The 15262-nt window shown below is 36.0% G+C and overlaps 1 protein-coding gene across 1 annotated transcript in view; it reads right to left on the bottom strand.

Moving 5' to 3' along the window:
- EPHA3 (EPH receptor A3) overlaps window positions 1–15262 on the bottom strand; it is a 360686-nt gene that overhangs the window by 124625 nt on the left and 220799 nt on the right. Inside the window, exons 4-5 of the mRNA XM_045902696.1 lie at window positions 5209–5364; window positions 4174–4509 (exon numbers count right to left, since the gene is read on the bottom strand). Coding sequence (XP_045758652.1) covers window positions 4174–4509; window positions 5209–5364 — 492 coding nt within the window. The remainder of the gene's footprint in view (window positions 1–4173; window positions 4510–5208; window positions 5365–15262) is intronic.

Raw genomic sequence — 15262 nt, 5'->3', positions numbered from 1 at the left:
TTTTTCTTATTATAAATCACAATATCACAGAGGTAAAATCATCTGTGGAGAATGAGGGCATGAAGGATGAGATTAGGTTTGCTGAAGAGTAGAGATGATAAGGAAGATCTAGTGCAGAATGCCCCTAAGAAGCCCTTTGACAGATGACTGAGAAGTAAGGACCAAGTTTACTAGGGATGGCATAAGTTAGAGTAAATATTCCAGCAAGGCCCCTGTCTCCAAGGCTAAGCATTTATTTTGGTAGCCATATGACATGAATCACAGGATGACAGAAAGACTATGAGGATAGAAGTTGGAAATGGAATTGGATTTGGGAGACATAAGCAAAAGTTTGATCTCTTGATGAAATTTTGGAAAAGCCTCTGGGATCTCACTTTCTCCAGCTGTAAAATGGAAGTGGGGTGAACCTCAAGACAGAAAGCCTCTAAAGTATCTATCAGTGCTCCCTATTTTAGTCTGAGATCATTACATGTCGTAGAAAATTGAAGAAGTGGGCAGATGCTGATGGAGGTTGAGAATATACTGAGACAGATATTCCACTAGTGGAATAATAACTTCCAGAACTAAAAAGTAAATACACTTGTTCAGGGAAGAAAACAAGAAGTCACAATTTACACCAAGTTATAACTTTACAGATTTTTGTTTTGCAATCTGCAATTCTTTCTGAACATGTTTGACTGATAAATTCACAGATAGATACAATCTTTATGTAGAGACCACACTTTTGATCTCACTGGCATACTTTGTGGAAATATTGAACAAACATCCGAATTTACAACATAATCCTCTACAATTTAGAAGATGCCTTATCACATGGTCATCGCACGGCTTTCACAATGTAATCAAGAGAAAAATCAACAAACTCAATCTCACAAACTAAATTAAATGGGACATTCATGTTTCCCCTTTATATCCTTGTCAAAGATAGACTAGGAGGAATTTAAAAACCATGGATCCTATCCACCATGGCCATATCTTTCTAGTGGTAGGGAGCTCATTTTTCAGGGTTACTAGTCCATTAACCTTCACAAGAACAAAAATAAAGAAAACAAAGAAATACTCCCTGGAGAAATGGCATTGCTCCTAATCTTGCTTATATATCTCACTGTGGGGATTTGAAGATGGAACAAATACCTCTACCACCCCAGGCACACAAAATGATACAGGCACCCTGAAATAAATATATAAAATGCCTAGTGGTGCATAGTGTAGACAAATTAATTTAAAAAAATGATAGTGGGGTTAGAGAGAATAACTGATATCATCCCTGATATGAATCTGTCTTACCCTGTGATTTGTAACTTGCAGGGCCAAAGCATCAACCCCATTTATTTTTTAATGTCTTGGCCTGCTCTTGGTTGCCCTTACCTAGATTCATTCACTGTATATATCTGGAACTATTAGTTTCCTGATAAATGCATTGTCAGAAAGTCAGAGGCCAATGATAAGATAGGAAATAAGGAGTTCTTGCTTGTTTTTATACGTTTCTGTTTGACTTAGGAGATAATTATAACACAGATTGATGCTCCTATTTTAAACAAGGTAGTAAATCAGCATGAAATATAGGATTTGGGAAAGCCATTTGCCACATAATTATAATTTCTTAAAATCCCTGTGTTCACTGAATATGAGAAGCTGTAATCATGCAATATATAGCAACAGCATTACTCATCTTTTTCTCTCATGGAAGATAGTTAAGTAAACCTAAGTTACAAATTTTTAAGTACTATTAGTTACAAAGTTTAAATACCATTAACTGAAGCAAAGCAAAAACATAAGTTGTTTGGTCTGGGATCTACTGCCAGTGGGGAAAAATACAGATTCAGTAAGCAAGATTAAAATAATGACTCAGGACTCTTCATTTAAAAGTCATGTCTTTTCCACAAATAAAGTTTATTTATCACCATAAGAGAAGGTAAAAGTGTAAGAGTTCCATCAGTATAGAAGACCAGAAGCAAAGTAGGAACAAAAGAAGGATGTGGAATCAGAAAGGGAGACATCTGCACATGGACTCTGCCAGGGGTAATATTCAAAATACCTATCAATGACATAGCAGAGACAAGGACCCCTCAAGAAGGAGGAGTTCCAGTGCAGGGCTGTGAAGAACACCCCTTATGCCAGTTTTTCTCCTTTGGTTGTCAAATTATGGGAGAAGACAACTAGAGGTGAGACACTGGGCTTAGCAGGCTATACTCAGGATACCTGAGACGTGAACCAATACAGAGGTATTTGTGTAACTCACCTGCAGGAGTAGTAAGAACTACTTGGAGCTAGTATAGAAGTAGTACAAAATTTTAACAGCCAGCAGAGTCATACTGATGCCTATTTACTGAATATTAGCCATGGGTGACATATCTTTAACTGTGCAACTTTGGTGGTTTAACTAATCTTCCTGAGCCAGCCAAGTGAAACAAAAGTGGTGTATTTTAGCTAGTTTTTTGACTGATGCTCTAAGACCTTTCCCAGCCAAAGAGAGAATTTATTGGGCTCTCTTTTCCTTCCGTTATGCCATCCAGTATACCTTCTGTCATCCTCAGAGCAAAGGGCGAGTCCTGCGAGACAGCAGAGGGACTTCCAAATTTAAGCCACATGCAGGTAAGAGGCAAAGTTGACTCTCCATCTTGACTTCCCGCTCCGGGGTGAGCCCACCTGGGAGCAGACACTAGAACCTGTACTTCTAGTTGAAGCATTCTTGGGGCACATTCCATCTCTTCCTTTTCTCCCCTTTATGGCTCCATTATTTATTTATGTATAAACGATGCAATGATATTTCTGTCTTGAGCTGCTTGGAATGCAGTATCACAAATTATGGTATCTCAGAGCAACAATTATATACAATGAATATCAGCTTAACTTTGCACAGGCTTTGTTGACTACAAAAGAAAACTGTTTATTTCTCATTCATCACAGTTATCAATAATGGAAACACTGTGATTGCCTTATCTCAAAGGGGTATCACTGGTATGTCACAGGGGTATATTTTGTCAAGTATAACCCTTCCATATGTTTGAGAGAATCACAAATAAAATCCCATAAATAATTTTGGACTCTACTGTTTAAAAAACAAAATAAAACAAAAACACAAAATTATAGCCAAAAAATCATAAGAATTATCAGAGAATGAGAAAACACAGAGAAGATTTAAGGGGTGATTGAAAGAACAAAATTTACTAATAGTAAAGAGAACAGAAATGTGGATGTAAAGATAAAGAAAGGTGAGCAGTTTGCTTTTTGTTTAATTTTTCCATTCCATGTTAAAGGGCCTTGGCTTACTACCTGCAAATGTAGTATTTTGTTTCAATTGGAAAAAGATTCTCAGTGGAATAATATAAAAGTAATTTATATTTGTAAAATTTTTAGATCAGTCATTTCAACTGTTCTCCACCAAGACCTCTTTTCACTATACTACTCCACAAGTTCCATATTTTGAATTTTTAAGTACAAATTACATCTATCAAATAAAATGGATTTATTTTCTTATTTTTAATTAATCTCAGCGAATAATACTCAGAGCTGTTGAGGAACATAAAATAACTGAATGATGATATCAAAAATATGATATAATTATAACTAAGGTAAAGATATTTCTAGTTTTAAGTATCCTGAATAACCTTTTGCAAGCTAAGTTTCAATGCCTGTTAAGTTCTTTGAAATATCAAAATGTGTCAAGGAGCCCCACAAGTACCATGTCCGGTGTCATAATTATTTAAAGATTCCAAATTAAAAAGCAATGGATTAAACTAGCTTAAAATTATCTAATAAATAATACTTATCCCAACTTGAAGAATTAAACTGAGTTATTCAATGTAGCATAACTGTCTAAATGTGACAGAAAAGAAAATTCTGGGGCTCTTTCTTTTTTTTTTTTATTTAAAGATTTTATTTTTTTATTTTGACAGAGAGACAGAGAGAGAGGGAACACAAGCAGGGGAAGTGGGAGAGGGAGAAGCAGGCTTCCCACGGAGCAGAGAGCCTGATGTGGGGCTCGATCCCAGGACCCTGGGACCATGACCCGAGCCGAAGGCAGACGCTTAACAACTGAGCCACCTAGGCGCTCCTCTGGGGCTCTTTCTAAAAAAAATTTTTCCCCACTGTTTTTTCCACTCTCTCTCTGTCAAAACCATTACTTGGCTCTGAGATGGCAGGAGTAGGAAGCGTCCAGCATGTACTCACCAGCCTGGTTGGTTGTGATGCTGACTGCAGCGACCTGTCTTGGTGGCGAGCTCAGCTCTGACACCCCGTTAATGGCATCAATCTCAAAGGTGTAGTTAGTATGTGCCAGGAGGTCTGTCACTGTCACTGTGGTGTTGAGGAGTCCAAACTGTCGAGGGAGGAAGCGGACATTTGGGCTGCATGGCTCACACTGTTTTATATTCCACCCACATTTTTTACATATGATGTTGAAGGTAACATCTTTCCGGCCTCCTGTGTCCAGGGGCCAACTCCAGTCCAGGATGACCGAGGTCTCGTTTATATTAGAGATAACATTTCTTGGTGCAGATGGAGGTCCTGCAAAGTAGTTCAACAAAGATTAATGAGCCTCACTTCTGTGTTCTACTACAAGGGAAATAGATAATTTACAATGGAACTGAAAGAGGTAAGTAACCATCTTGTCTCTATTATATACTTTTAATTCATCCTTAGAGGATCCCTGAGATTATAGACACATGGATTCAAGAGCACTCCTCCCTAAGCCATGAACGGGGGAGTTTTGACTCAAGGTTGAAGATACATTCACATAGTCCAACAAGGGAATTTACTACTAAATTCAATACCCTTGTGAATAGTTATGAAAACTTTACCATTAGTTTTATAAATCTTAGTCCTTTTTCCCTATGACCTATGACCAACACATAACAAGAGGGAATAGAAATGTAAAAATACAAATCCCATGACTATAACCTCCCTGATTCTGTCAAATGTAATACAAGATCTAAACCAAGATAAAGAAAATTTTCCTTCTTCCTGGGGGTCCTGTTGCAGGAAGTGCTTTAAAAACTAATTCATTTTGCGTGATAAATGTTGCATTTGTGGTGAGCCAAGCATGGAGAGTGAAGCAGAGAAAACTTCCAATTTGCACATGGATAACGGAAGGAAATGGGCCAAATGCTTAAAAAAAAAAAAAAAAAGAATAAAGAAGCACAATAACAAGAAGAAAAAACAAAATAAAACAAACATGGAGGCATGGGTTGCAGCAAAACTACTCACGGGTACAAGCCATGGATGGAGGGTCTTTGTCTGCTCGGAAGTAATTATTCTCACACCTGCAGTTCACTGAACCATCTTCGTGAGTAGAACTGTGGGGTGGGCACTTGGCACATTTCATATTACCATCCAAAGCCTTGTAGAAACCTGGTCGGCAAGCTACAAATAAAACAGCTCTTTTAAAATTTTGGATAATTTTGAAAATGTATTTTTGAAAATACGTAAAACAGATTTCAGAATGTTAGGGTATGCATTCATTATGAATAAAAATCCATTTTTTTCCTTCCCAGAACTTACAGAAGCAAATAATGTGGCCCAGTGTAGTTTCTCCACATATACATTTGAATTTGCACCAAATGTTAAGGGGAAAAAAACCCCGAAGATTTAGATTATTTTGGCACCAGAGTGTGATGAAATTTCCAGCTCATGTTTTCACAGCTTAACTTGGCATTGAACTATTTGTGGAGAAAATACAGCAAAGCCATGTCATCATGTAGCCATTCCCTTTTAAAACATGATGCAATGTGTACAGTCTCTGCACTAGAGTTATTGCATTACCTACTCGCTCGGCTTTTATTGGTTTCTGTGTGTACAACTCCATCTCCACAAAGTGTAAGCAACTGAAGGAAGAAATCGTGGCTTCGTTATTTTAAGATTCTTGATGCATGGTTCCCAGGAGCTATGTTTTTTTTGTTTTGTTTTGTTTTTTTTCCTGCCTTGACAGTGTTGTTCCTTAACTTCTACAGCAATGGCTTAAACTGAAAATTTTAATGTATTTTCTTGTCTGTATCTCAAAAACATAGTGAGGTATAATTTCTATTTCAGTATAGTTCCTTTTCTATACCTCAAATACCTGGGAGGTATAATTTCTATTTAAACTGATCTACTTGTGAATTGTTACTAGATTAAAGCTTTTTTTTTTTTTTTAAAGATTTGTTTATCTTAGGGGCACTTGGGTGGCTCAGTTGGTTAAGCGTCTGACTTTGGTTCAGGTTGTGATCCTGGGGTCCTGGAATAGAGCTAGGAAGGGCTCCCTGATCAGTGGGGATCCACTTTTCCCTCTGCCCCTCCCCCTTTGCCCCTTCTCCTACTCAAGTTCTCTCTCTCTTTATCAAATAAATAAAATCTTAAAAAATGATTTATTTATTTTAGAGAGAGACACCAAGATCATGACCTGAGCTGAAATCAAGTGTCGGCCACTTAACCGGACTGAGCCACCCAGGTGTGCCTAGGTTAAAGCTTTTTAAGTAAGTGTGTCATCTTCTTTTTTTCTGGACAGCTCTGAATGACATTTCTTTCTTTTTTTTTTTTTTTAAAGATTTTATTTATTTATTTGAGAGAGAGAGAATGAGAGAGAGCACATGAGAGAGGGGAGGGTCAGAGGGAGAAGCAGACTCCCTGCCGAGCAGGGAGCCCGATGCGGGACTCGATCCAGGGACTCCAGGATCATGACCTGAGCCGAAGGCAGTCGCTTAACCAACTGAGCCACCCAGGCGCCCCTGAATGACATTTCTTTAAGCCCAATGAACTGGTCATGAAATATTGATTTCAGCTGCCCAGTTAGCAGTCTTTATATATTTATTACTTTTATAGAAATATGCCTGTACTGTATTATTTTTGTTTAATCTGATGTAAAATTCAAAATGCTGTAATGGTTCATGTGATTCAATACCAGAATTACACTGGGAACTGAAATCACAGTGAAAATCCTGCCAAGAAGTCTCTTGACATTGTTTTGAGGATTCAATTCAGGGTCCACATTTTTTAAGTTTCTTCCAGATTACCTTTGGAAGTCAATGATTTCTTAAATCTACACTGAGATTTGATGGCTTAAAGCACTTACATATAGAATATACCCTATAGATTATGTTTATCACTGAATCCCAGAATTTTCCCTATATCAACTTCATATTGTGAGTAACAGGTTATTTACACGCAAGTAAAGCCTGTGTGGACAAATCTTAACTTTTATAATCATTAAATGCATCTTGAAAGTTAACATATTATATCCATAACAGCAGGTCTTCCTACTGAATGTTTCTTGAGAAATACACTGCCAAGGGAAATCTACTGTCAAGACCCACGATTACAATAACTCAAGTAACTAAAGATAATAGCAATCGTTAAGCTAGTCTTGCTGTTTTCTAGTTTCGATGAAGAATGGCTGCACTAGGATTCCCTAAATCGAACAAGTTCAGATTGCCCTAACCAGGCATGGATTAGGATTATAAACCTTTGAACATTGTTCTTGAGCACTGGTTAGAAACTACCACTCATATTTCATGTCATACTGCCTCAGGGGGAAATGATATAAAGTATAAACAAACTATGCATTTAACTTCTGGTTTCAATTTAGCTCACCGAACGCCTTTAAATTTGCAAGAGGGCAATGCCGAGTCTTTAAAAGATTGAGTTGCAGTGTTTCAGTGTACTTTGTTTTTTTGGTTGCTTTTAAGTTTATCTGTATGTTTTTATTTGAGGTTTTTATGGCTTTTACAACATTTAGCATAAAGGTATTCACTAAAACAATCACTTTTTGTTAATATTATAAATGGTTATACTATGGGATATTTAAGGAAAAGACAAGACAGTCATATAATCACTTCTTAACTACAGCACAGGACTTCTAATAATAACTTGAAAGTAGCTAGAGTTAATAAACCTTGAAGTTAAGAATGTGACTCAAACTAGTAACTTGACTTTCTCTAAATATGATTCAATAACCTTAGATATAGTAATAGTAAAAGATAGGTAGACATATACACATTCAGTTTAATAAATCCTTGGCAATCATTTATTTACTCTTGTTCAGGCTTTCTGTTAGCCTTGAAGATACAAATGTCCCTAATTCTGTCCATCTTAAAAGGGCCCTTGCGATCGAAAGCGGGCAACAGACATTTAACACAGGCCACAAGGAGCAAGCATTCCGTTCTGACTGAGCACTTGGAAGGAACGATGCAGAAGGAATCTCATTTGAGAAAGATCAGAGAATATAGGGAAAACTGGCCTGTAAGTAACATAGTTAAATACATAAATACCAACAGGGAAAGACAAACTATTAAGTAGAGGAACATCATGAGTACTGTTGGTTGCATACTAAACACCTAACTAACCTTGCTTTCTCCTTGTTGATAGAATTTTGATTTTCTTCAGAATCTCAGTCTGCCGAGTACTCCTTTACACAGACATGATTGCAAATAGTTATGGATGGCCAAAGTGATGGCCAAAAATGGGCAAAAAGATACAAACAGAAATCTGATAAAAGTCTTTGAAATACTTTTTTTTTTCCCCTAAGAAGATGGTCCAAATGTAAGGAAATCCACTCTACCTACATTATTCCAGCATTGATTCTCCGCATAATGGTTTACATGTGACAATAAGTTAAAGGCCACGAAAATGAGATGTGTAACCTGCACTTGCTGATTCAGCTAGCACCTCTCTCAAGATTTCTTATAATGTCAGAAAAATAACACCCTATTTGTTTAAGTCACCATGGGCAAGTTTCTCATCCCTACAAAGGAAAGTATTTCTAAAGGATGGGAGACAAGCAGAGAATGCAGTTGAGAGATACTAAATAGAGACTAATGGAGCCAAAAAGATCCTAATAAATCACATTGGCCAGTCTGTGTATTGTACGTCTGAGGACCCAGAGCTCTGGGACTTCGGGTGACAGCTAGAACAGCCCCTACTCTGCATCTTCTGGCACCTGGTAGCAAGCTGATGGGCTCTACTTCTCCAGTTTGTTGATATTCAGTAAATTACAACTATATACAGAGTCCAGTAATAGATTCAATAACAATACCCTAAATTTTGTGGACATCTTTACTCTTTCTGAAAAACTTTCATAGGTACCATCTAAATTGAATCTCACAGCAATTGTATTGAAATCATTGGGACAGATATTAATCTACTCATTTTATAGAATGGACAACTGAAGCACAAACAGAAAAAGTATCATGCCCCAAGATAATGAAGAATTCAATGGTATAATCCAAAAAAGAGATTTTTCTGCTGTTAATTTTATATAAATCACCTACTGAAAGCAAATTATTCTCTAGAACCATGAATTATTTTCCTACTAATTCTTTTTTTTTTTAAGATTTTATTTATTTATTTGAGAGAGAGAGAGAGAGAGCACGAGAGGGGGGAGCAGGAGAGGGAGAAGCAGACTCTCCGCTGAGCAGGGAGCCTGATGCGGGACTCGATTCCGGGACTCCAGGATCATGACCTGAGCTGAAGGCAGTCGCCCAACCAACTGAGCCACCCAGGTGCCCCCTACTAATTCTAAGCTGTTGTTATGACATTGAAGAATAGTCATTCAAAACTTACTTAATCAAACAAATGCAAATCTTTCATCATTTACTCCTAGTAAGAAACTATTTCACAAAGGGTAATGTTTTCTTGTCATTCTCTAGGATTTTCTATCTATTTGATGTCTAATATTGTTATGGGAGATGGGCAGAACTGTCAAATTCAGGAATAGCACAACTCATGATATGTGGGAGTCATGCAAGTAAATTTTTCCTTTCTTGCTACAAGCAGGATCTTTAAATCTTCTACCAAAATTGTCCAACAAATTTGAGAATATGACTAAATAACTTATATTCAGTAATAAAATTATACTGGTAGGAAACACTCTTTAAATGCATAAGGAGAAATTCTTTATATAGCATACTTACTTTTGGAATTTTTCCCATCAATAAATAATCTCTCTTATCTCTCCCTTGCAGTCAATCATTTTGTGCTTAAATACCTATCTATTTATATCTTCTTCATCTTTCAAAAAAATCCTCCTGGAAGAATTTGAAACTTTACCTCTAAGGGGCATAAATACCTGTGTTTTAGTATCTTGCTTACAGTAAGAAAAGCAATGATTGTAATTTGAAAGCAAAACTAGTGATAAAACAATCAGCATATTTCTGCCATCCAAGTATTATTTCAGAGACTGAGAAGGTTTAGTATAAAAAACATCAGGGAAAGAAGTAGAGAGTAATGTTTTCTTTCCTTTCATTACTCAAGGGAAATCTTAGTCAACTTACTACAGAATATCAAGGAAAAAAGAATAGACAAAATGGATACTAATTCAGATTTATCCAGTTTTAAGTTTTAAAATTAAAAAAAAAAAAATCTGCTAAATAGTTAAGGCCTTCCCTGGTCCAGGAGAGCTACTAAAACAATATTCAACTAAGGTGGATACACACATATTCAAAACCTCTGCCAAAATGACAGAATTCTGAATTTCAGATTTCTTCAGGTAACCTAGTATATGAGTTCTTCTCAAACACTGGTTAGATTATTCACAGATTTCAATCCCAGGGTAGTAAAACCAAAGAGTAGCTAAACAGTTTCATAATCATTTGAGTGGAGGTAAATTACCACCCTAGTTTTTGTGGTCCCAGAAATGTTTTATTCTCCTGCTTTAATGAAGATTTTTGAAACAGTTAAGTTTGGCAGGAGTTCTCATCCTTGATTTTGTGTTGATAAATCTAAGTAAGGTGAGCCATGAGTCTAAATTAATAACCATTCCTCAAACCCTACTGGATATCAGCATGGATTTACTAAGTAATGAGACTTGTTCATACAAGGTTTGGATTTTGTTTATTCATTTTCCTCAGACAAATATGTATTAATCTCCAAAATGACCTAGACGCTATTGTGTCCAGTCTTACAGTGATAAAAGCTGCAATCCTAGCTTTAAAAAGATCAAATCCATATGGCATGGTTATTTTAGAAATGGATCTCCTCACTTGAAAATGTGAGTGCCAAGATAATTTTCAATATGACATTTTAATGTTATTTTCACCAAGAAATTCTTTCATTTCTCTGCTTTTTATCCCAAGACTTCAAGTTGTTTTCAGCATCTTATAGGAAGAGTACTGTACTAGGAAGGAGAAAATGCAGGTTAGGATCTAGTCTCTTCTGCTAAATAGGTATTATCTCAAAGTCACGGACCAAGAGTATTCCAATTTTAATGTGGTCGTTGAGATAGTGACTTCCTCTTCTATAGATAAGTCTCAAGTTCCATTTGTAGTAATTACCATGTGTTCCCAGGTTAGACCCTGAGCAATATAGAGACAGGAGTTACTTCCTATTCATTTTGTATGCTGAGTGTCTAGCACACTGTCCAGAACCTAGCAGTTGAGATGCATTTTTGAAGTGAATGAGTACCTTGAACCCAATTTTAGTCCCTACATTTCTATTTTTTCATTTGTCAAGTGATGGGCATTGACTAACTTATCTCTAAAAACTCTTCAGGTTGACACTTTAAAAGGTTAATATTTGGTTTATCAAGGCTTGTAGAATTCCTAGAACTTTCTAAGTAGCAAAAAAAGTAGATCAAAGTATCTTCACTTTCCTTACTACTTTAAGGATTAAAATTCTCCACTGAAATTATTAAATCACCATAGGGCAACAAGACAAAGAAAGGAGGTTCTCTTCTGACTTAAAAGAAATATTCTTGAAAAAGAAATAACAGATTTTTACTCTTTTCAGTGTTTTTCTGTATCAGAGTGGTATGTATTCAAAGGGCATGTTGATTTCATGATTGAATGTGAAAAATAAATTGCCCACCAAACAAATAATTCCCTCTTTCATAGTTTCATCTTAACCAATAGCACAATAAAACCATATTTGATTTTATGTACATTTCAGATAAAGTAGGATGTTTGAAATTTTGAGAATCTTATGGGAATGAATAAAAATAAAAATATTGATATTGATATTAATTCTCTTTAATTTTGTAAAATGTAAGACGATTTTTTTCTTTTTTTAATGACAAGGGAAATGAGCGCAAGATTGAAAATAAAATTTAGTCTGCCATGAGATTTTGTCTTTTCCTTGTTAATCTAGATTTTCATTCCTCTATTCTAAGTGCCGAGTTAGTGAGAGTATGTTTGCTCACTTACTGAGCAAACCCCAAAACTTATTGAAGAACCCCAAGATAGGCCACAGCGGAACAAAAATGATAAAGCCCTTGCCAACTCTTAATTTGCTATTGAGAAACACTAAAAAAATGTGAATAAAATAATAGAAGGAAACCAAAATAATACCATTTTGTAGTGAATGAATTAAAAATACTTTGGGAATCTGCTAATTCCATATTTATGAAGAGGTAACAATAAAACAGGAACTAAATACTACAGGTCAATAGGTTGGTAACAAAAAAAACCTAACTATCAGCTTTGGAAAATAACAAAGAAAAAGTATGAAATAGTATTATGAGCACTGTGTATACAATGAATAATAATTATAAAAAAGCTTCAAGATAGAATCTTGGCCTTATTCCCAAAGCACATAGCATAGTTTCCTCCAAGTCATAATTGATGGGTTTGAGCTACGCTGATACAGAGAATGGGTAGAGTTACCACAGTGAAAGGAAAACAAATGCACTTAGTAAACCATGGTGGCTACTGTTGAAAGAAAGTAGACAGCCTTTCAATTGCAAAGTGAATTTTGTCTCCAGTTGACTAATGTGGTTGACTTTTAAGAGAAAACATGGTCCTAATTAAGGGTTAAAAGGCTCATTTCAATTTGAATTAACTTTAAATTAAAAAATAAAGCTGTTGGTAAATAGGTCCCTTTTAGTATTCAGACTTTAGCTCCATAGACACAGGGCTATATTATCAATTCCCAGCCATAAACACAAACTAATGACCAGAACTGGCACTGACTAAACAGATGATTTCCTGGCCTTGCAATTCCAGGCCTGACAGGGTCTATTTGCCAGTACAAGGTCAAAGCAACTGTTTATTCCCAAAATGAGCTGCACTCCACAATCTTACAGGAACTCTATTCTTTGCCATTTGAATAGAGGTACAATGCTTTGAGGCAAGGCCGAGGCATTTCAATACACTGGAAGTGGCTACGTTCAGTCATTAAACCCTGCCTGCAATGTGCAGCATTTACAAAGTGATCAAGTGTTTCCTTCTTCTGTTCCTTCCACTGTTCAATAAAAAAGGCCTAAGGCAAAATGCCACCACACCATTAAACACAACAGAATCAATCACAATCTGGTGCGGCTCAAAGATAGCTGAGTAACAAGACTTTATTGTGTTTGTTGTTGTTCCATCAGATTTAGCAAGACAGGTGCCAGTAAAGCTGAAATATGTCCAATGCACATTGGCCACAAAGAGAATACTAAAACAGCCCCCATCCTGAGGATGTTGCATTTGGTCAGCTCTTCAGTTGTCTTCCACTTCCAGGGAAGAACTGTGAATCCTAAGAGTAGTACTATTTGAGCTTTTCTGTCCTTAACTATCAATGCCCAGAGAAGGAGACCCATTAACTAAGTTTACAAAGTCACAGGAATATGTACGTAACAGACAGGCAAATACTAAGAGAGGGGGAAAGGAGGGGGGGGGGATATGAAAGAGAAAAATCATTTTTGTGGGGTTTTATTATGGTGAATGTAAAATGCATAGGACCCAAATCTATACTCAGGGCATACTGACAGACAGCCTGGGAAAGACTTCAGAATAGTGCCAGAAGTCTTCTTTAGACCAGAATAGCACTGGAATGTCTAAGAAAACTATTACTAGGAAGTGATTTTGGAGAAGGTAAATCACTCCAGGCTGCACTGGAACCGTGGCTAGAGCACGGGGAGGTCAGCAATCCAATATTTATGTTTATAAACTAATTTTAGAATAGAATTTCCATAGTAGATTTGTAATCACCCAGAGTAGGAGTTTGAGACACAAGTCATGAAAACCTTAGATGTGATCTCCAAAGGATCTATTGCATGTGAATACACAAAGGACAATTAGGTCCTGTGTATGTTTATATACACAAAGATATATTTATAAGAATGACAAATTAGAAAGAACAGAATGTCTCAAATTAGAAAGGTGGGGTTAAATTATGCCATGTTCATACACGTTCACAAATAAATTATGTTATATTCATACATTTATCTGATGGAGTTGATGTCTTGCACAGAACGATGCGTATGACATTTTATGGGAAAAAGGCAGGATACAATAAATATGTAATCCTGTTTTTATTGTTTATCTATATTTTCTTATTATGTTATCACTTATGTAACGACAAACAAAAACTAAAGGGGTTTTAGAAGCAAAAAGACTAGCATGTACACACAAAAATATCACAACACTTCAGTCAGTGAACATTGCGTGTGTATGTGTGTGTGTGTGATTTGAGCTTAAGGTACATGTCATGAGAGTAAGAAACTTAACTATGCATACTACATGTGTGACTTAGACTTATACACCGAAATCACTACATAGTCACAATACACACTAACACACACACATCCTCACACACACTCTTACCACGGCTTTTATTAGTTCTTGTTTCTATTATACTGCTATAGATGTTTCCTTTTTCCTCTCCTCTCTTCTTAAAAAATGCCACATGGGGGAAAATTATCGTTGACTGCAAATGTCAACAGCTCCACTAAATGTGAATTTCACACTTTTTATCTCAAGTAACTATACCTCACTTGGGAACATTTAGACAGAAAATAGCACAATTTTTAAAATCCAGGATTTAAAGGAAAGCCTATAAAAGTTAGAAGACTCAGAGGAAAAACAAAAAAAGAATTCTATGGATGCTGCAAGACACTATGCAAAAATATTTGCCACTTAGTTATACGGTTAATTATCCACTCTCCAAAAGAGAAGATCACCATCTAGAATTTGAAAAATGGTGACATCATTATATTTTATCAGAAGTCCTTTAGATTTGCTTTACTTTCTAGATAAAATTATTTTAAAACAATGTCCATTCTTATCCTGAGGAAACACCTCTGTAACTTTCAAATTTATATTTTAACACATCTTACGATCCTATCAGCTTTCCATCCCATTTTTATCTTGTGAAATTTATTAAAATGACTTGTTTGATAATATTGTGGTCAAAAAGTGATGGATTTAAAAGAAACCTATAATGTGTCCTTTAAGTATTCACTTTATGATCAGAAAATATTACCAACTAGAAGTGTGTAATTTAAAAGTATCCAATATTTGCTCTGAGTACCTTCATGTCTAACATTTGTAAGATAACATAGAAAAAAATGAATTAGTGTAATTCTAGAGTCTCT

This window comes from Mirounga angustirostris, unplaced genomic scaffold, assembly GCF_029215605.1.
Source record: "Mirounga angustirostris isolate CCGP_5_RB_7025 unplaced genomic scaffold, mMirAng1.0.hap1 SCAF_1, whole genome shotgun sequence".
NCBI lineage: Eukaryota > Metazoa > Chordata > Mammalia > Carnivora > Phocidae > Mirounga > Mirounga angustirostris.
Note: the sequence above shows the minus strand (reverse complement) of the source record. Positions and strands in the feature narration are given on the sequence as shown.